This window comes from Neomonachus schauinslandi, chromosome 5 (genome assembly GCF_002201575.2).
Source record: "Neomonachus schauinslandi chromosome 5, ASM220157v2, whole genome shotgun sequence".
NCBI lineage: Eukaryota > Metazoa > Chordata > Mammalia > Carnivora > Phocidae > Neomonachus > Neomonachus schauinslandi.
This window is the reverse complement of record NC_058407.1, coordinates 126432465-126454822: the sequence shown is the minus strand read 5'-3', so window position 1 is coordinate 126454822 and position 22358 is coordinate 126432465. Positions and strand designations below refer to the sequence as shown.

The 22358-nt window shown below is 39.7% G+C and overlaps 1 protein-coding gene across 2 annotated transcripts in view; it reads right to left on the bottom strand.

Annotated features, from left to right (window-relative positions):
* UPF2 (UPF2 regulator of nonsense mediated mRNA decay) overlaps positions 1–8858 on the bottom strand; it is a 113145-nt gene extending 104287 nt beyond the window's left edge. The window contains exons 1-2 of one of the 2 annotated variants that reach the window (XM_021696720.2): positions 8793–8858; positions 2666–3045 (exon numbers count right to left, since the gene is read on the bottom strand). In XM_021696720.2, the coding sequence (XP_021552395.1) occupies positions 2666–3027 (362 nt within the window). In that variant the 5' untranslated portion in view covers positions 3028–3045; positions 8793–8858. The remainder of the gene's footprint in view (positions 1–2665; positions 3046–8792) is intronic. The other variant, XM_021696721.2, reaches the window with a different exon arrangement.
* Between the last annotated feature and the right edge of the window lie 13500 nt (positions 8859–22358).

Genomic DNA, 22358 nt, shown 5'->3' with positions numbered 1-22358 from the left:
TAATGCGTAATATGAAAAATATAAAATAATATGCCTGGGAAGGATATAAGCCCTAAAACATATAAAAGCATTGAGAATATAGAAAAAAAAAAAAAATGTCCACAAAGAACACTTTAAAGAACAATGTTTATAAAAAGAATGCATTAAAAATGTTTTGCTATTTAAGTACCACTTTTCCATACTTCAGGTTTAACCAAACCTCTAATAAAGTACCTTTCTCAGTTTGGGTCTTAAAATTCAAGTGTAATTAAGAAAATCTGAAAAGGAACTAGAAGATAACTATAAGATAAAACTCCTTTAATAAAAGGCTAACAGTTTACCCTGAAAAAAAAAAAAAAATTAAAAGATGGAACATGAAGAAAGTGCCTCCCAAAATTTTAAAGAAAGAAAAACATATATGTACAAAAATAAGGGTTAACTAAATAAATAAATAAATATTCTGGGGGGGTTGAACTTTAAAAAAAAAAGATGGAACATGTTTAAATTGCAAAAGTAGTAAAATAACTTGAGCAGGAGCAGGAAGGTAGGGACAATCTTGACTTTGAGGCTTCTGAGATACCAAAATACGTAACTTTAAAATATAAATTTCTAAAAAGCAGATTTTCATCTTTCAGAGATAACCATCCCTGAGCTACCTTTCTATGATTTTTCAACTAAAAGCCACAATAAGTTAACAGGGAACACGGACATGTGAATATCCCTTGGAAGTCTCCCAGCCACACACAAACAAAGGATTAGCAGTGAGAGCACACTTTAAGAAAGAATAACTCATTATGTATATGCATTAAATAAGTCCATTTTCATCTGCAATAAAAATAGTTTAAGATACATAAATGAAATATTTACCATTGAAATAATGAGGCTTTAAAGTACTCCAGGGGAAAAAAGTGGGGTAGACAGGGCGGTGGGGGGCTTGGGAGGACTGGTTCGTTATTCTTTTCTGTTTTTTGCATTATGTTTGAATTTTTCCCAATAAGTTGGGAGTCTGATGGTTTGGGTTTTTGTTTGTTTGTTTGTGGTTTGGTTTTTTGGGGTTTTTTTTTTGTTCTTTCTGTACTAGGGTAGAGGGAGGAACAAAAGTAACAGTGAAAGTGAATATCCTTGTGAATATTTTAAAATTAATTTGAATACATTTTTAGCACAATAAATTTAAAAGTTTAATTTCAACATGTAATTAATATAAAATAATCAGTGAAATACATTACGTTCTTTTTTTCATAAGTCTTAAAATCCAGTGTTCTTTTTACATTCACATTTAACAGCAATCTCATTTTGTACCTGCCTCCTTCTGTGTGGTCCACAGCTCCTTGTGAATTTTTTTAGAAAGTAAAATATAAGCAAGAAACTCTCAAGGGTCATGGCTCTGAATATTCCCAAACTGGCCTCTACTATTGCCTTCCATACCTAAGGCTCCAGTACCTCTCTAAAAATAGAAGGGCTAAAGAACTTTGGTAGGAGAGTAGGTGCTTGAGCTGTTCTAGAGATCCATGAAAATTCATGTTCGCAAAGTTTTTTAAATCATATATATATGGAGAGAAGAGCCCATGCTACTCAACAGTTGTCACTTGTGCTACATCCTAGTAGATTTCCTGAGGACTACCTTATTTTTCGCCAAGTCATTATACTACTTATATAGATTTACAAGGTTAAAAATAGATTTATGTTCTTTCTTTTTTAAAGATTTTATTTCAGAAAGAGAGAGGGCACACGCCTGTGCATGATCACAAGCATGAACAGGGGGAGGAACAGAGGGAGAAGCAGACACCCTGCTGAGCAGGAAGCCAGACATGGGGCTCGATCCCAGGACCCTAGGACCATGACCTGAGCCAAATGCAGACGCTTAACCGACTGAGCCACCCAGGCACCCCTAAAAATAGATTTAGATGAAAATAAGAATGGGAGGCATTATGGAATTCTTTTTAAGGACAAATTTTTAAAGTTGGCTAGGTTCAAAAAACCCAGCCACTCCACTGTTTATTGTAACCTCTTCAAACTTCATTTTATTAATCTGTCAAATGAGGATTATTAGGACTGCCTTTAGGATATGTGCTGATACGTTTTGTAGTGCCTAGCATATAATAAGAATTCAGCAAATAACAGCCATTAAGAACTAAAGACCCTCAACTTAAGACCGACACCATGAAAAAAAAGCTTTTTAAAAAAAATCAAAAACAATCCAGATTACCCTACACCTAAAAAAATACGTATTAAAGATAACTTTAGGGCGCCTGGGTGGCTCAGTTGGTTAAGCGACTGCCTTCGGCTCAGGTCATGATCCCAGGGTCCTCGGATCGAGTCCCACATCAGGCTCCCGGCTCAGCGGGGAGCCTGCTTCTCCCTCTGACCCTCTCCTCTCTCATGCTGTTTCTCTCTCGCTCGCTCTCTAATAAATAAATAAATAAAATCTTTAAAAAATAAATAAATAAATAAAATTAAGGAAAAAAGATAACTTTATTATTTATGAATTAATTTAATTACGATTATTTAAAATGAGTAATTAAAGCATCATAAGCATGCCTCTAGTCACTGAAAATGTAACAGAACGAGTAACTGAAGATACTCTCGTTGAAGTGCACCCCAGAGGTCTGATTCCAAATAATCATTGCTTTCCTAACATTACAATCTTCCCATTCCTTCACATCAATAATAAAATAAATGTTCTTACTTCAACTGGGCAGCTTCTTCTTCTTGCTGACGTTTTGCCTGCTCTTCTTGCTTCTTTTTCTCTTCCTCTTCATGTTTCTTTTTTTCTTCTTCCTCTTTTTTCTTTAATTCTTCCTCTGCCTTCACCTTTTCTTCTTCTTTTTTCTTTCGTTCCTTGTCTTCTTTTTTTCTCTTATCTTCTTCCAGTTTCTTCTTTTTATCTTCAGGGACCTTAATAACCTCCTTCTTGGCAGTAAGCTTGATCTCATCTTTTGGTTTCTCCCTGCTGCTCACTGGCCGCCTTTCACCGCAGTCTTTTTCCTTGTTGTTTAGTAAAGTTTCTTTTTCTTCCATACTTGCTGGCTTTTTACGCTCAGCTGGCATTATGTTACCCAGAACAATCTGTAAGAGTAAAAGAACGTCAGTATTCTTTGCAGTATTGTAAATGCAGTGACTTTTAGTAACGTGACACTGTTTTTTAAACAGAACATATTAATGCAATTGTTGTGGAAGATTAAATGCATGCAAAATAAACACTATTTCTGTGATAAAATAATTTCTTGGTCACATTCCACATTCTATCATTATTAGTTATGCCTCAACTAAGTACTTTTTTACTTTTCACTAAGGAAAAACTGAAACATAAACAAAAGTAGAGAGCACAATATAACCAACCTCCATATACTCACTGCCCAAATTCAACCATTATCAACTACAAAATGTAACATTCAATCATAAATACTTCAGTATGTATCTAAGAATATTTTCAATCGGTTTTAATCCCAACATTTCACATCCATTAGGAGATGCTGGTGACATATTTCACACAACATGGAACAGAAGTTTTTAAGCTGGAACATAAACGAGCTCTTGCCTCCTATAAATGAACTAACAAAATAGACAACAGAAGAGGGATTTCACATTATCATTCTAACCTTATCAAACTTTCGAATACAGAAACCATCAACTATCTCAAATTATACTAGATTTTTAATCTTTTCATTAGTATTAGTCAAAATTAATCTATAAACAATGATGATTACAAAATTTGTATATTCTGTCTCTATCTGCCAATACAGTAGCCACCAGCTCAGGACTTCTCAGCCTTGCACTATTACCATTTCAGGCAAGATAATTCTTTGGGGGGTTTGGGTGGGGGGGTAGTAACGCTGTTTTGTGCATTATACATTTAACAGCATCCCTGCCTTCTCTATTAAGGAGGTGCCAGCAGTATCTCCCCAGTTTTGACAACCAAAAACTACTCCAGACATTGCCAAATGTTGCTTGAGGACAAAATTACCACCAGCTGAAAAACACTAGCCACATGAGGCTACTTAAATGAAAATTAATTAAAAAGAGTTTGAAATTTTGTTCTTCAGTCACTACCCATATTTCAAGTGCTCAAATCCAAAAGACTAGTGGCTACCACAACAGACAGTGCAGATAGAGAATATTTTAATTATCACAGAAAGTTCTACTGGATAACACTGGTCTATAGTACAGGCTCTATACAGTTAATTGGAAATAAACTGTGGAACAAAAAACTGTATTTCCCAGCAAAATTCAGCATTTTTTCTTTCCTAAAAATAAAACTCTCTTAGAACTAGTGTTCTAATAGAATTTCTTTTATGGGCAGTGCTTCATGTTTTAAGTCCTATATCATCTGAAAGTTGTATATGAGAAAATCAAAATACTTTCTATTTAAGAAATACAGGATTAAATTATTTAAACTTCCTAATTTTTTTATTAAAAGCTAAAAATATACACAGTATTCTTAATAATTTTCAAATACAGATTTTAAGTTACAGCAATAAAAACTAGATTAGCAAACAAAACATTTGCAATAATAAATATTTTATAAACACAATGCATTTATGTCAGCACTCCAATAAAATGTTATCACAGAAAGAAAACCTAGGCCAATAGAAGCATTTTAAGTAATTTTTGGAGGCACAAGCAACACTCTGTCTTCTCTCAACCACCTCTTCCTTTCTCCTTTTCTCTTTTACTCTGATTCTCCTCCAGGTTCACATTGTATGCATTTATTTTATTTTTTTTTTAAGATTTTATTTATTTAAGAGAGAAAGACAAAGATAGCGAGAGAGAGAGAGAGAGAGAATGAGCAGGGAGGAGAGGGAGAAGCAGGCTTCCCGCTGAGCAGGGAGCCCGGTGCAGGGCTTTATCCCAGGACCCTGGGATCAAGACCTGAGCCGAAGGCAGACACTCAAGAAGGCAGACACTTAACCACTTAACTGACTGAGCCACCCAGGCACCCCTACAATCTACGCATTTATTTTAACAATGACACCCAAAGGCTTCAGTTAACCTCAACGGTGGAACTCAAGAAAAAAAGCTGCTAATCCTGTTTAATCAATCATTAAAACATGAAAGGGCATAACTGCTTATTTGCGTGGCAAGGCAGTGTTAACATTTATGTTATCTGGGAAGCGTAGCAGCTTCAAATACCCACCTTTAATGTGAAAAAACCATGCCCTAAAGTAAGCAAACTTTTAAAAGAAAATACTCATAGCTACCACTCACTGGCCCCACAGTAAACATCTTACATACATTATCTCATCTAATACTAAAATCTTTATGAGGTGGGTATTATTTTCCCTATTTTATAAATGAGTAAACTGAGACTTGACCAAGTAACTTGACCAAGGCCTCCACAGCTGGTGAGAGCTGGAATTTGAACCCATACTCTCAACTAAAGTTATTAAGAACCTTGAGAGTACCAAACTGTGAGGTGGAAGACTTCATCATAGATACTGACAAATCATAGAATTACGTATCTGAATAGAAAGAGTCCCTGATAATGGCTAAGCAGTTTTTATATCACTTTTTTAACTTTTGGCAGACACTAGCTAAAACATACAGGGATAAGATAATTCCTAACGTAACAATACAAACTTACTTAGGGATATTTGTCATTATGCACAAAAAAATAATACTCTTTATATAGAGAGCTGGTATTTTCTGAAGTGAAGTTTATCAACAAGCGACACTTCAATGATACAAGGAACTACAGACAATAAGAAGAATGGCCTGGGGTGCCTGGGTGGCTCAGTTGGTTAAGCGACTGCCTTCGGCTCAGGTCATGATCCCGGAGTCCCGGGATCGAGTCCCACGTCAGGCTCCCTGCTCAGCAGGGAGTCTGCTTCTCCCTCTGACCCTCCTCCCTCTCATGCTCTCTGTCTCTCATTCTCTCTCTCGCAAATAAATAAAATATTTTTAAAAAAAAATTTTTTTTAAATAAGAAGAATGGCCTAAAAATTTACAAGTAATGTCTCATTTATGAAGGTAATTTTAAGTTCTATTAAAACATTAAATCCAGGGCGCCTGGGTGGCTCAGTTGGTTAAGCGACTGCCTTCGGCTCAGGTCGTGATCCCAGAGTCCTGGGATCGAGTCCCACATCGGGCTCCCGGCTCGGCAGAGAGCCTGCTTCTCCCTCTGACCCTATCCCCTCTCATGCTGTTTCTCTCTCTCTCTCTCTCAAAATAAATAAATAAATAAAAATCTTAAAAAAAAAAAAAAACATTAAATCCACTTGGAATCTTACAAATTCATAAAGGATCGACTTAACAGAGTCTCCTAAACTTTTGTGACTCTCTACATTCATTTGTTCAATAAATGTTTAAATGCCTACTATATCAAACTGTAGTAGGCACTCATGAATTGATCCTGCTCTAAAACATAAAAACAGATTCTCAATAAGACCCTTAAATCTTGGTACTGATAGTCTTTGAATCATTTCATCCTCGTATTAAAAACATACCCAAAGTACACTTCAAACTAAATTTCAGGGAACAAAAAATATGAGATATGTAAAGGCTCATGTAAAGACCAGCAATGCAACATGTGAAAACAATATAGGCTTTGAAGTCAGACTTTAAGTTGGCATCCCAACTCTGCAACCTGCTAGCTATGGGAACTGGGCAACTTAACTTCTGAGTCTATTCATTGATAAAATGGAGGTACTGCTACCTCTCCTACAGAATTCTTAATCTACTAACATAGAAGGTAGTATCGAGAAGGCATTCAATAAATGTTTATTCTTTCATACAGAACACTGAAAAGTTCATTGGAAGATGAGATTTTTTTAGAATTAGGACTACTAGACTTTACTCCAATTCTCAATTTTTACAATGACAGGGCAGCAGAGGAGTGACCTGCCCGATTACACTAGTTTAATGGCTGGGTCAAGGTTCACTGTCCACTTCTCTTCTCCACTATATACCCTGACTTAAGATTTTTAAAAGCCAGGGCGCCTGGGTGGCTCAGTTGGTTAAGCGACTGCCTTCGGCTCAGGTCATGATCCTGGAGTCCCAGGATCCAGTCCTGCATCGGGCTTCCTGCTCAGCAGGGAGTCTGCTTCTCCCTCTGACCCTCCTCTCTCTCATGCTGTCTCTCATTCTCTCTCTCTTAAATAAATAAAATCTTTAAAAAAAGAAAAAGATTTTAAAAGCCAAACAAAATATACAAACAACCTAATTTGGATCCATATGCATTTGTACTGTCAATTAAACTGTATTTAGTGAAATGCTAAAATTTCTTTAAAATATTTTGATAGTCCATGCTTTAATAAACAGCCAAATATTTTATCTGAACTATTTCAAAAACTTTTTCAAGTAAAAACTAAAATTTTAAATAGATTTCATCTCAAAATAATCAGGATAAATATTAGTGATCTTTTTATTGGAATATCATTAGTTCTTACAAATTACTGAATACAATTACAGCCAGTCCTTAAAAGGAAGCCATGTTTTAAAACCACCTTCCTAGCTTCCCAAGTAGTGCCCTGGCCCTTGGGGTGTATATTTTATTTGGTTTTCTAAATATACTCTGAATGTCCAAAAGAAAGTTAAACTACTTTATTAGCAAAACAGGTACCAATAAAGTGTACCGGAGGACAGAGTGCAGAGTAAGGGTGTTTCCCTTTTAAAGATAGTCCTTTAGCAAAGTACCATATGGACTATGTATGAAATCACAATCAGACTGCTCTGAAAATACTCCAGAGGAAGACAATGCTGTTTTACCTTTTAATCCTGTGTTATTCAAAATGTCCTAAGGGCAGAACCACACAGGGGCTTTATCTCCCAGTCTGTGGCTTTATAAAAAGTCCTTAATATCAAGGACTCATTCAAAGTTTTTACAAATTTCACCAGAGTTCAAAACTGGTTTTCTTGATGAGTCGTACAATTTTTATAAACACCTAAAAACTACGAAAAATGATAAGGGTGAGTGATAGTTTTACTTTGGTCTGATGCATCATTACATACAGGTTCTAAAAAAGAAGGAGAGCTGATGGTCCGGTTCAGTGTGTACCCCCAAACCCGTAAGCTGGCTCTGCCGGGCCAACCTGACGACCAAATACCCTGTGATGATCTCCTCAGTTCAAAAGTACCAACGAGAGTAAATACTAGGAGCCCTGGGATGAAGGCAGAGCGAAGAACCCTCAGCCTGTGTGACTAAAAAGAAGTAAACCAAATAACCCCTGCCCACCATTCCCAAACACCGAAACCCCTTCCCTTCCACACACATCTCCCACAAACCCCTGCTCCTGCTGCACATTCCCATACCCCACACGCTTCCCCGCCACAACTCCCCTTCCTACGGGTACCCTCGGTCACCTTCGCGGACCATCCTTGCCCCAACCCTAACTTCTCACCCCACACTCCCTCACCACCCGAGACCGAGACTCTCCGGCTGGTCTCCCTACTCCACATCCTCCCACACACGCACCCTCCCCATTTCCTCGCCCTCGCTTTCCTCCCGGCTCCCGAAGAGCTTTCCCCAACCTCCCCTCGCTCTACTCCACACCCCCAAACACCTTCACCCCGCCACAGCAGGCTGCCCGCCTTCAGCCCCGAGGCCCAGCCCGGGCATGTGGGGCAGACACCCGCTCGACCGCCCCTCATGTGTGCTTCGGGCCGGGGGCGCCCGCGTTGATGGGAGCCTCCGGGAGAGGGGTCTGAGGAGGACGACGCCGGAGCTGCGGTCCGTCTACTGCTCGCCGCCCCCGGAGCGCTGGGGTGCGGAGCCGGCTCTTGGGTCCCTCAGGGAGTAGGAGTCCAGGCCGGTGCCCCCCAGCCCCGCTCCCTCCCGATCGTTGGAGCGGAGGGGAAGGAGGTTCCCCGGGACTCACCTCGAGCCTGTTGTCAACATTAGCCCCGGGTTTCCCAGCACCAACTCCAGCGCTCGGGCTCTCCCCTCCCCTCCCCCCACCTATCTCGCAGCCGAGGGCCCGCCTTCCCTCAGCTCTCCCTCCTCCCTCCGCCCGCCGGCCCTCCCGCCCGCCACTCACCAGCGCGGCCGGGCTGCGAGTGGGGGCGGGGCGGAGGGAGGAGGAAAGGAAAAAGCTGTTCGGACGTATGCCTGATCGAAAACTGTCCGGGTCTCCCTTCCCCCGGCATATCGATGCCCTTAGCTTAACCATGGAGTGACGGATCGCGAGCAAAGGCGCAGACAGGTGCGACACACATACAGGCTGGCTCAAATTGTCCACCAGATGAGAAGAGCGAGTTTTTAAGACAGGCAATGAATGGGGCAGCCACAACCAGTACCTCAAGTCAGGTCCCCAGCAGAGGGGAGGAGTGTTCCAAGGACCGAAGGCAGGAAGTGGATTGGTCGCCAGGAAAGGGAAAGCGCCTGAATTGGAGATGCGCAGGCGCAGGCACTTGGGGATTGGGAGGGGGGAGCTAGAATGGGGTGGGGCGGAGCTAATAGGAGGTAAGGAAGGGCGGTGGAACAGTAGGAGAATTACGGAGCGCCATTAAGGACAAGTTTGGTCACGTGATTATCAGGGGAGTTTCCTGGAGCGAACGTAAGGGAGAGGTCTAAGAAGGGAAAGTTTGATTGGGCTAATTTGAGGGGTGAGGTTGAAGATTTAGGAAGTTGAAAACTGGAGAAGCTAAAGAATATGGCTGGTGGGAAAAGTAGAAGTTGGTTAGGAATGGGTCTAGATTTAAAGAGTGCCCTAGAAAGACTACGAAAGTCCCGTGGGGGAATTTCCAGAAGCACTTTTTTAGTTGTTCGACATAAAAACAACCCAGAGTGAAGAAAAGAAAGGTTTTTCTCAACGGATCTTAGAAAGTACCCTGTCGTAGCAAACAAATTTAAAAAAAAATTAAAATGGAATGACCTCCCTGAATTACTGAATGTAATCACTGGTTTAAAAAGTTGGCTAGTCTTGTCATTTCTTCCGATTGCGAAACCAAGTCAACTTTTTAAAAGGGCATTAGTTTATCCACACAACTTAACTCCTCTTAAATTGCGGAGTTTGTGTATCTGGCTTCCGATTTTTATCGAAACACTGCTTAGATCTGCTAACATGATCTCGTACTGGTTGGCTTTGACTGGTCAGGAGCCAAAGGAACAAGGGTACAAAACTGGTCTTGATTCTTGCTTGACATGTGGTGCCTCACCCGATATACAAGCTCACAAAATGAGCTGCTACCAACCTCAAATACATGAGGTTCATTTGTATTCAGCTTTTGCCCATTTGCCTCTATTTAGTGGTTCGCTTTCCATTTATTAGTAGCATGCAAATAAATCGCCTTCACAAATTGAGTGTTGATGTTTCCTGTACTTAGATTTTTTTTTTCAAAACACTACTAATAGGTCGATCATTTAAAGGGTAGTGAAAGAGAAAGATAAATGCTGCTATTCTGTACCACTGATAAACAAGTAAGTGGAGGAAGGCACCTGGGTGGCTCAGTTGGTTAAGCATTTTGTTCTTGATAATCAGGTCTGGATCTCAGTATTGCTAGGCGTGGAGCCTACTTAAAAACAACAATAACAAAACAATTAGGAGAGAACTGTCCCAAACCACTATACTGGGGATGGCCACCACTGTTCTTTTCAAAAGTTTTCCTCATTTTGTCTGCCTACCTTAAGAAAATTTATCTCTATGCTGTTAATGAATAAATCTGCCTATCCAAGTCAATCTTCACCTTTCATGAGGTATTAAAAGGAAATCCTGTGACTACAGGGATCAAAAAAAAAAAAAAAGACAGAGCCTTTTTATTGAGCTTTGCTTATTTTAAATTTGTTATTTTAATTAATAATCATAATAATCTTGAAGGTATTATGATCCCCATTTTATAGAAACTGAGTCACAAAAAGATTAATTCAATATCACAAAACTAGTAAGCATACTATTACACACAAGTCCAACTCCAAAAACCCAAGTTTTTTCTGATGTATCCCACTGCCTTAATGCCTATACTTTTTCATAGACTGAAAATGCTCCCCATTGTTTTCTTTCCAAAGAAAGATGTCAAAAGCCACCAAAGCTTTCTGATATGAGGCTATTGTTGCAATCTCTAACTAGAAGAAACACACTTCTCTGAAGAAGTCATCATTTTTGCATTCTGATCATTCAAGTTTCACTATTTCCTGTAAGTACATTATATTTAGTTTTTAAGTGTCTATCTAGATATTTCATTATTTGAGAAAATTCTAAAAAATGCCTTTTCCTCTGCCTGCTTCAGTTGACAGAACTATACCACATGAAAAAAGAAAAAACTGATAAACATATAATTTACATGATACTATTTTCTATTTAAACCCCAGTTACAATGCTGCTTCGCATTAGAAAGCAAAGGCAAGAGAAAGGGATTACAATTTCAGGGCAAGATAAATCCTAAATTAAAAAAAAAAAAAAAAAACAGGGCCCATGTGACATGAACTGCCTGGTGCCCTGCTGAATATGTGCTGTACCTTGAACAAATTCACCTCCGTCTTTTAGAAGCTGATGTCTAGCTTGACTAATTTAAGCTAGATTTGTATCTTTTACATTTGTATCTTTTTGTATTTTTAATGAGAGATAAAAAGGAAGTATATTCCTGGGCATGATCCAATAGGGAGGTAAATATTAATGATGCAGGGAGAGAGAAAACAGGTAACAATGAGCAAAATCCTTGTGGTGGTAAGAAGGAATGGAATCTGAAGTACAAGGAGAAAGAGTGCCTTTGAGGGGTGCCTGGGTGGCTTTGTCGGTTAAGCATCCAACTCTTGCTTTCAGCTCAGGTCCTGATCTCAGGATTGTGAGATCAAGCCCATGTGTTGGGCTCTGCGCAGAGCGTGGAGTCTGCTTGAGATTCTCTCCCTCTCCTGCTGCCCCTGCCCCCTGCCTCCACTCTCTCTCCCTCTCTCTCTCTCAAATAATTAAAAGATTTTATTTATTTGGGAGAGAGAGCACAAGCAGAGGGAGAGGGAGAAGCAGACTCCCCGCTGAGCAGGGAGCCCAGTGTGGGGCTCGATCCCAGGACCCTAGGATCATGACCTGAGCCGAAGGCAGATGCTTAACGGACTGAGCCACCCAGGCCCCCTAAATAAATAAATCTTAGGGGAAAAAAAAAAAAAGAAAGAGTGCCTTTGATAGAAGCAGTGCCCGTAAGACATTAAGAGGGAAACAAAGAAGATGAATGTATGGACAGATAGGCTTGTAGACTTGGAGGGGGGATTGTAAAGGACTTCCACCTTGATCATTCCTATTTTCTCAATGAAATTGGAGGCAAGATCATCAGCTAAGAGTGGGGTGAGGGAGAGATCGGGGGAAGTTTGAAAACAGAGGGGAAAATAGGAAAGAGACGGCTTGAAGAACGTGAAAGCAATGGAGATGCATACTAAGGATTGCTGCTGACACACTACTTGGTGTTTCTGATCATGAATTTAAAACCATGCAGCCTACATATGCCAATTTCTCCAGAAGAGATGAAGAGTGAGTTTTAGTCAAGGTTGTGGCTTTTTTGCCCCCTTGAGCGTGATGAAAAAGAAAGTGAAGAGTAAGGGGATTGTGTGTTTGCAAGAAGATGATAATCACGAAGGATCATGGAATCTCAGCTGGGTATGGAGGGAAGTTAAGGGGAATGAGGTGTATGTGTGAGTGTGGATAGGGTTAATGGATTGACAGGAGTAGAGGTTGCCAAGAAAATGGTGATGAAAGAGCTGTTTAATAATAAAAATTCAACTGAGTAAATTTGAAGATTTAATTGGCTTTATTAAATGATTCATGAATTGGGCAGCATCCCGTCTAGCAAATAGAAAAAAGCTCCATCAAGCTGTAGAAAGGGGACAGTTTTTAAAGGCAGAGAGGAGAATAAAGGAAATTATTAGCAAAGAATGCATTGTTTTAGGCAAGGTAACCGTCCTGAGGGGAATGGAAGGGGCGTATCGGTATATTTTCTGGTACTGACCAGGTAATTCCACGTTCCTGTGGGAATTGAAACTGCAATTAGGTTAGGTATTAAGTCTTGCTTTGCTGATGTGAGGCCTTTAACCTAAGTGACTCCATTTGGGGCCTGTGCTTTTCTTAACAAAGCCAGGAACTTTAGTGAATTAAAAGGGACAGATGAGGACATCAGAATGTGGTTCTGGAGAGCTGCAGTAACTGGGACTATAGACAGAAGGAACAAATCCAGAGGAGCTGAGGCTTTTGAAAGAGGATAAAAGAGAACTGGTTTAGAAGCCACCATGGAAAGCAAGATGCATGCATCTCTGAAGTCAGACTACATGAATTCAAATTCTAGTTCCAAAATATACCAGCTATTTGAGCTTGGCTAATTCTTTAACCAGTTTAGATCACAGCTTTTAATTCTTAAAAAATCTTGGTAATAGAGGTGCCTGATGGCTCAGTTGGTTAAGCGACCAACTCTTGATTTTGGCTCAGGTGGTGATCTCAGGGTCATGAGATTGAGCCCCACCTTGACTCCATGCTTGGCGTGGAGTCAGCTTGGGATTCTGTCTCTCCCTCTCCCTCTGCCCTGACCCCCACTCGCGTGCCACCCCCTTCTCAAATAAATAAATAAATAAATAAAATCTTTTTAAAAATCTTGATAATAACAGTACCTTTTCATAGGGTTTTGTGAATAGTAAATGAGGTGATTCAAATAAAAGCACTTAGCACAGTGCTCACAGGGTATGCTCTGTGTTAGCTGTTACTAAACCATTTTGGAAATACGAAACACAGTCATCTAAATGGCTTTGGAGTTGAAGTAAATAATGCTTCAATAGCCCTTAACTCTGGTGTGATATCAGTGTGCCTGAAATCTTTTACTCCAAACACTGGAAATCCGTGCTAAGAAAAAGAACTTAAAATGAAAATTAAAAAGGGGCAAAAATCAAATCACCACAATGTACACTTTAAATATTTTACAATTTTATTTTTCAGTTATACCCCAGTAAAGCTGGGGGTGGGGGAAGGGGAAAAAAGGATGAGATTTCTCAGCTATTGTAACAAATAAACGCAGAAGTTTGTAAACATCATTTCTAATTCTGGTTTCACTTCAGTTTGTCCAGGAGAATAACCAATCTCAATATTTGGGGGAGGGGACTAATGATAAGTGGTGAGAAAGTAACCTATGTCATCTAATTGTCTTAATTTAATTCCCAACCCATATTTCTAAGTCTTTGCTGTGGGGCAGCTAGGATGAAATATTCCACATATACTTCAAACGTAAAATGTCCAAAATTGAACTTCATGTTGGTCTCCAACTCCATCTACTTCATGATTTATTTTTATTCTTTCAGTTAATGGTGCTAAAGGGTATTAGTATATGTCACCCCAAAACATGGCACTTCAGCATAATGATTATTTTGAGCTGAAGGCAATTGAGAATCAACGATGCTGGAAGAATTCTCTAGATCTCCCCTTATCTGCCTAAAAGCAGTGCATGAATTTCCCTTTGTGAAGGTGTCTGCCCCCCACCCCAACCTCTGTGTCAGGAAGAAGAGAGGGACTCTTATCGCTGGTGATAGAGAGTCAACACCCAGAAGGGTTTGCATACACAGATCGGACTTATCTTCCATCACTTCTCCATATATTTCCAAGTCACTCCCGTATTTAGTTGTCCTTTAAGGCCCCAGCCCCTTCTCCTTTGTTAAAATGGTGTGTAAACCCTGAGTCTAACTGCTTCTTTGTGTTTTGCTTCTCTTTAGCGAACGCCTGTGCATGTAAATATTAATAAAAAATAGTGTGCCTTCTCTCCTGTTCATCTGTCCTTTGTTAGTTTAATTCACACACTTCCAAATGAAGAACATAGGAGGGCAGAGGAAAAGCTTTTCCTCTCCAGTAGTTAGGTAGTCCTCAGTCCTCAACCCTTGTCCAAATGCAATTGATATGTCTCAGAAAGATCTTGCCTGGGTCCTTACCCATAGCCCCACCCCGACAGCCTTAGTTCACAGCCACGTAACTCAAACCCACACTACTGGCAACCATCTCTTAGTTCTCCTTCCTAATTGCTTCTACTCTTTTTTTTTTTTTAAAGATTTTATTTATTTATTTGAGAGAGAGAGAATGCGAGACAGAGAGCATGAGAGGGAGGAGGGAGAAGCAGACTCCCTACCGAGCAGGGAGCCCGATGTGGGACTCGATCCCGGGACTCCAGGATCATGACCTGAGCCGAAGGCAGTCGCTTAACCAACTGAGCCACCCAGGCGCCCCAATTGCTTCTACTCTTGCCCTCTACCGACCTTGGAGAGTATTAGATCATTTAACTCCCCTTAATGGCAATCCTCCCCAAACCTCCTTGATCATACAATTATATGGGGAGGGGTGGAGGTCATCCTCCCAATCCGTGTATATTTACTTAGATACAAATTGTGTGTACTACACAAATATATACATTACAGTACATTCTCCCAAATACAAAGGTAAGAATTAAAAAACAAAACAAAACAGAAGTTCCAGTATTTTTGCCTAAGGAAATCATTTTACATACCCCTTGGTGCCAACCCACTTTGGAAGTCACTGACTTACAGGGTAAAATTCAGAGTCTTTAGCAGGAGTCCTTAATAATGCATAGCTCTTACTTATATGTCTAGTTTCACTTCCTGCTACTTCCCCCACAGGTCTAAGTTCTAGCCACAATAGATAACCTGCATAGACTGGACTTCCTCTTTCCTTAGTACACATATTATGCTTCGGTCTAGAATGCCCTTTCTCCCATGAATGTTTCCTAACTAGGAGCTCAAGGATTATTTCCCTAGGGAAGCCATTCTTCATCACCAGCACCCCACGTATATCAGATTAGGTCCCTGCCCCTCCCTGGGTTCCCATAGCAGCCTCTGAACATCTCTGTTATAACATTCATTATGTTATATTGAAATGATTTGTTTATATTTGTTTTCTCATTAAAACTGTGAGCTCCTTGAAGATATGATTTATAGTTTATTAATCTTAGTGCATAGTAGGCACTTAATGATATTTTGATAGAAGGTATTATTAAGTGAATGAATATGAAGGGGATTAGAATATTCCACTCCAAAATATGCCACTTTGGCATATGGATTATTTTGAGCTGAAGGTAATTGAGAATTAACAGATGCACAAAGAAGCCTTCTCAGATCTTCCATTATCTGACTAAAAGTATAAACTTTTATGAAATGAGGACTTCCATTGATCCTCTCTTTGAGAGATTTGTGACCATGAAGAAGAAGGAAAGTTGACACCAAGATGAGTCTGGACAAACAAACCTTACTAAACCCAGCCTTAAGTTCCATTAGTTTCCACATATATTTACTTTTCCACAACTTACTGCCCCTAGAAGTCCAAACTCCCCTTGTCCAGTCACTTTTCCATAATTTATCACCCTTTGTTAAAATGGAATGTAAGCTTCCGTATCTATTTCTTTAGGTTTTCACTTCTTTTCTGTGTAGTCTCCTTGCATGTAAAATTAAAAACATCCATTAAAGTTGTATACCATTTCCCCCTTTAATTTGTCTTTTGTCAGTTTAATTCACACACCTCAGATACCACACCTAAGAGGGTAGAGGAAAAGTTTTCCCTCTTCTACAAATGCTGTCATGGAAGAGGGAGAAAAATCTGTGTACTGATGCAGGAAAGTAGGATTAAACTAGAGTGAAAAGAACACATTATTTTAGAGGAAACAATCATATACTGGAGTCTCATTTTTATTTACCAAGCAATATACCAATGCTTAGCAGCCCAAACATAGGCCTCCATGCTCCTTTTCATGATTTGCATTAAAGCTAATTCAAGTTTTTAATACTGAGTGATTCACTGGATAAATGGAGAGAAATAAACAGATGCCTCTTTCTTAGTGTGCTTCAGGCATTAATCAACCCAATGATCCTATTTGGTTATTTTCCTTGCTTTTAGAGATGGGGAAACTAGCGTTTAGTGTAGTTAGATAATGTGCCCAGGATGGCATAGCTACTAAATAGAATCTCCATTCTTGTCTGAACTTTCTGATTCCAACGTTCATGCTTTTATGCATTATTTCTTCCCATTCTAGGATGTTTTCCCCACTTTATATATCTGAACTCCACACACATAATAATACCGATATCCCCTTTTACACAGTTACACAGAATATAGAATAAGAAAAGACATGATTTTATAACCTAGCTCTAACAAGACCGGCCAATACATATAATAAAACAAGAATGTCTGCCTGGGTCAGACCAGTGTGTTGCTAAAACTATACCCACGATAACACAAAGGTAAGAGGAAGGGCTAGAAATTAATCAACCGGTGTCTGGTCTTGGAGCCTGGCTACTACTGTACATGTAACACAATGAAACTAGGGCAAGTCACTTGTAAACCTGTGACTCAGATGCTTTATTTTAAAAATCAGTAGATTAGACTTTATGATCCCTAACTTCATTATTTTAATTTAATTTGGCCACACCTCTTGTCACTGCTTCCAAGTGTTTAAGAATCCAAATGAAAAGTGGTTGTCTTCAGGGCGCCTGGGTGGCTCAGTTGGTTAAGCGACTGCCTTCGGCTCAGGTCATGGTCCTGGAGTCCCGGGATCGAGTCCCGCATCCGGCTCCCTGCTCGGCAGGGAGTCTGCTTCTCCCTCTGACCCTCCCCCCTCTCATGTGCTCGCTCTCTCTAGCTCATTCTCTCTCTCAAATAAATAAATAAAATCTTTAAAAAACAAACAAACAAACAAACAAAAAAGAAAAGTGGTTGTCTTCATAACCCAGGACGATATTGTCACAATGAGAAATAGAGCTGGGGAAAAAAGTTACTGCCTGAAGAGTCTGACATCCCTTCCCTTCTTGTGTCAGTTGCTAAGGGTAAGGTAAAATAATGGGTGTAATTTCCAGCTTAGTTTTCTTTGGGAAGATTCTGTCCTACAGACATATTATGTATACATTATACTTCCCTAAGTTTTCCCCATAGAAGCTGTACAGATAGCCATTCCATTGTGTTTTGCCCCTTCCTTCCATCTTCATGAAAGACTCATCTAAACACTTTGGATTAAATTTTTCATATGCAACATTCACTATCAGTTTAATAATAATGATAATAAGCAAGGGGTGCCTGGGTAGCTCAGTCGGTTAGGGGTCCAAATCTTGATTTCAGTTCAGGTCATGACCTCAGGGTTGTGGGATCGAGCTCCACATTGGGCTCCACATTGGGCATGGAGCCTGCTTAGGATTCTCTCTCTCTCTCCCTCTACCCCTCCCTCTACACTTGCACATGTGCACTCTCTCTCTCAAAATAATAATGATGATGATAATGATGATAAACTAATAATAACAGCTATCATCTTTTGGTACTTACTATTTTGCAAGTTCTATACAACTATTCTTTTTTAAATTTTAAAACGGTGCAATCATAACACAGCTAATGTTACTAGGCGTCAGGCATTGTTCTAAACATTTTACATGCACTGATTATTTAATCCTCACAATAATCCAATGTCATAAGTACTATTAAGCTCATTTTACTAATGGGAAAAATGAGGGATAGAGAAATTAGGGAACCTGCCCATGCTCCCAGCTGATCAGTGACGGAGCCAAGATTTGGAGTCAGGCAGTTTAGATGAAGTTACTTAGCCATGAGCCTATGCTAGCTTTCTCTAAGATAGGCATAATTATCTCCATTTTCAGATGGAAAGCAAGATGTGTTCCACCATGAGATGTGACCAATATTAGCTGTGCAGACACACAGTTAATAACGGGCAAAGCTAGAATTTGAACCTAGATGTGTCCCTTCAAAAGCCCAGTTTCCTCAAAATTCTCTGGCTTTATCTCGTTTCCTTTGCTGGCAACTCCTTCTCATCCCAACCTTTAAACTTTTGAGTTCTTCAGAATTCTAAATCCAGGACTTCTCATTCATACCCAGGTTCTCAATAACATCTGTACACTGAAAACTGTCAAATGTGTTTTTTTCGGTCCGTGCTTTTCTTCTGAATTCTGACAGGTGCATCCAATTGCCTCGTTGACAGATCTACTTAGTATCCCAGATAAAACTCAAATGTCCCAAGTGAACTTTGCCAAGTTTGCTCCCCTTCCACTCTTCCTCATCTCAGTCAGTGGCATCAACATCAACTCAGTTGCTCCAGAAACAAAGCAAAGAAGGGGGGCAGTAGATGGGTCACTTACCTTGCAGACATTTTCTGAAGGAGCCACATTCACAAATAGTTTTAAAGACAGTATGGACAGTATGTTGACATGAGAGTTGTTACCACTCTGATGAAGTGATGTAAGAGGAAGGAAAGTGAAAGTAAGACCGTGGCACAAGTAGAGAATATGGTTTTTTAAAAAGGGCACTTTAAAAATATACTCCCTCCTTCACTAAGCAGTAGGAGAGGATAAGGAGCTTGTTAGAACTTCACGTTGCCCTTGAGTTATCCATCCTCAACACCTCTTTTTGCTTGCCTAACTCCTATCTCATTTTCAAGATTTCAGTTTACATAATCCTCCAGACTAGATAACATTCCCCTCAGTTATGCAGTTTCATAGTATCTTATACCCATCTTTCACAATTCTTTTATACTTATAATTAATTAGTTGTGTGATTACTTAACTTCTATCTGAGATTGTAAGCTCCTGAAAGTAGGAACCATGTCTGACTTCTTCACTTCTATATTCCAAACCATCTAGCACAATGCTGGCATATAGTAGGTACTCAATAAATATTAATTCAGTAAGTAAATGCCTATTACTTTCCACCAGATGAATATATGCCAGATTGATTTTCAATAAAGTAAAACAATGTCATTCTTCTACTGTGTTAGGTAGGAGATGGGAGTCATTGAGTTACAGAATGTTAGAATTGGAAGTACTCTCACAGAGCACTCAAGATATACAAGCAAACAGTAAAAAAAAAAAAAAAATCATTATCCCCACTCAAACATTTTATCTTTTGGGAGACAAGATAAGCAGAGAAAAAAAAATGTTCAACTGAAGACACTGCTTCTACGTGTCACAGGAATTCAGGAGAGGAAGGGGTCAGCTTGGGTGTATCAGTTGGCAGTTTCACAGAACATCAGGTGGGAGAGCTGGGCTGGAAGTCTCAATGGTGACAGATGGACTTTCTGCAAGAGTATAGAGATGAAAATCAGAGGATGGAAAAGGGGGGTGCCTGGGTGGCTCAAACTCTTGATTTTGGCTCAGGTTGTGATCTCAGGGTTGTGAGATCAAGCCCCATGTCTGGCTCCATGCTCAGCGTGGAATCTGCTTGAGAATCTCTCTCCCTCTCCCTCTGCCCCTACCCCCACTCATGCATGCTCTCTCTTTCTCACATAAATAAATAAATCCTTAAAAACAAAACAAAAAGAAGTTGGAAAAGGAAAATGACTGAAAAAGCATTCGGAATAGAAACAGAAAAGATAGAGGACTAACAAGGCAGAGTGTTGTGGTAGCCAGTGAAGGAGTTACATGAGAGGATGCATGGGTGACAAGCCAAAAAGATGAGTGTGGTGCACCCTTCAGTCATACATTTCTAGAAATGGTCATGTGGTCACAGGCTGTGGTAGATGGCCTCTTAAGATGGCACTCAAGGATGCCCACCTCCTGGTCTTTACACCCTCATATAATCCCCTTCCCTTGAGCATAGGCTGGGTTTAGTGACTATTTCTAGTGAGTATAATACAGCACAAGTTATGGTGTGTTAGTACTAATGCTAGTTTATGAAGTCTTGGAGCTTTCTCTCTCTCCCTCTCTCCCTGAGGGCAGCCAGCTGCCATGTTGTGACCTACACTTTGGAAAGGCCCAAACAGCAAAGAACTGAGGGAAGCTTCTGGCCAATAGCCAATGAGGAATTCAATCCTGCCAACAACCACGTGGGTGAAATGAAAGTTGATTCTCTCCCAGGTGAGCCTTCAGATGAAATCACAATCTCAACCAGCAGTCCGACTGCAAATTTGTGAGAGGGCTTGAGCCCCAGCTACTGAGCTAAGCTTTGTCTGGATTACTGACCTACAAAAACTGTGAGATACTATGCTTCTTGTTTCAAGCTACTACATTGTGGGGTAATTTGTTATACAGCAACAGACAACTAATACAATGGTAATCAAAATTATTATTATTTTTTAGATTTTATTTTTAAGGGATCTCTACACCCAACATGAAGCTCAAACTCACAGCCCCAAGACCAAGAGTCACATGCTCCACTGACTGAGCCAGGCAGGTGCCATAATAACCAAAATTATTTTTAATGTTATATACATATACTTATATAAATATATTTTATAAGTTAGATATTTCACAATGTAGGGCGGAAACTCATGAGAACAAAGAGAAGATCTTTTTTTTTTTTTTTTAAAGATTTTATTTATTTGACAGAGAGAGACACAGCGAGAGAGGGAACACAAGCAGGGGGAGCCATAGAAGGAGAAGCAGGCTTCCCGCTGAGCAGGAAGCCCGATGCAGGGCTCGATCCCAGGACCCTGGGATTGTGACATGAGCCGAAGGCAGACACTTAATGACTGAGCCACTCAGGCGCCCCCAAAGAGAAGATCTTTGCTATTAGCCAGAGGAAAGAAAAGATATTAAGAAGTAGTCATTTTTTAAGGAATTTCCATTAATCGGGGAAGAAGTGAGATTAAGTATCAGCAATAGAGAAAAGACGTTATTTTTTAGCCTAAAGGATTCATTTGAATAAATTTTACCTTTTTTTTTTTTTAATTTCACTTTTTGCTCCTTACTTTCCTGGGTCAGAATAGTTGGTTATGTATACCTTACTCTTAACATCTCTATTAAAAGTGTGCAGGGGTAAGGAAAGAAAATGAAATCAATTACTTTTGGCAATAGATAAATTTTGGGTTATGTATAAAAAGGAACAATGTGTGTATGTGCCCCATTATCATGATAATTTGAAAATTCCTTTTAATAGAAAGTTGCTACTGCAAGAAATTTGTCTACCTTCAAAAGTATAAATTCTAGCATGCTCAGTGCTTCAAATAATAGGGCAAAGAACCGAAGGAAAGACCTTTCTTCAAAAATAAAATAGGCCTGGGTGACTTAGTTGGTTAAGCATCCAACTCTTGATTTTGACTCAGGTCATGGTCTCAGGATTGTGAAATCGAGCCCCTCATTGGGCTCTGCACTAGGCGTGGAGCCTGCTTAATATTCTCTCTCTCCCTCGCCCTCTGTTCCTCCCCCTATGCTTACTCTCTCTCTCAAAAATAAAATAAAATAAAATAAAATAAAATAAGCCTGTTGAATTGACCATTCGCGTATTTGAACATTCTATTAATAAGACAGAATTAGCTGTATAAAGGAAGAAAAACTTTCTCTCTCTACCCTCCTAGACTCTCTGCCTGGGGTCCTGCAAATTAGACTGACAAGACAGATTTACAAGAGAAAAACAGAGTTTATCAACACAGGCACTGCCCGCATGCACACGTGGGAGAAATTCAGTGATGAGTAATTCAAAAGAAGTGGTTAGAACTTGGGCTTGTATAGCATCTTAACAAAAGAACAATGAATTTGCCGAAAAGATGAGACA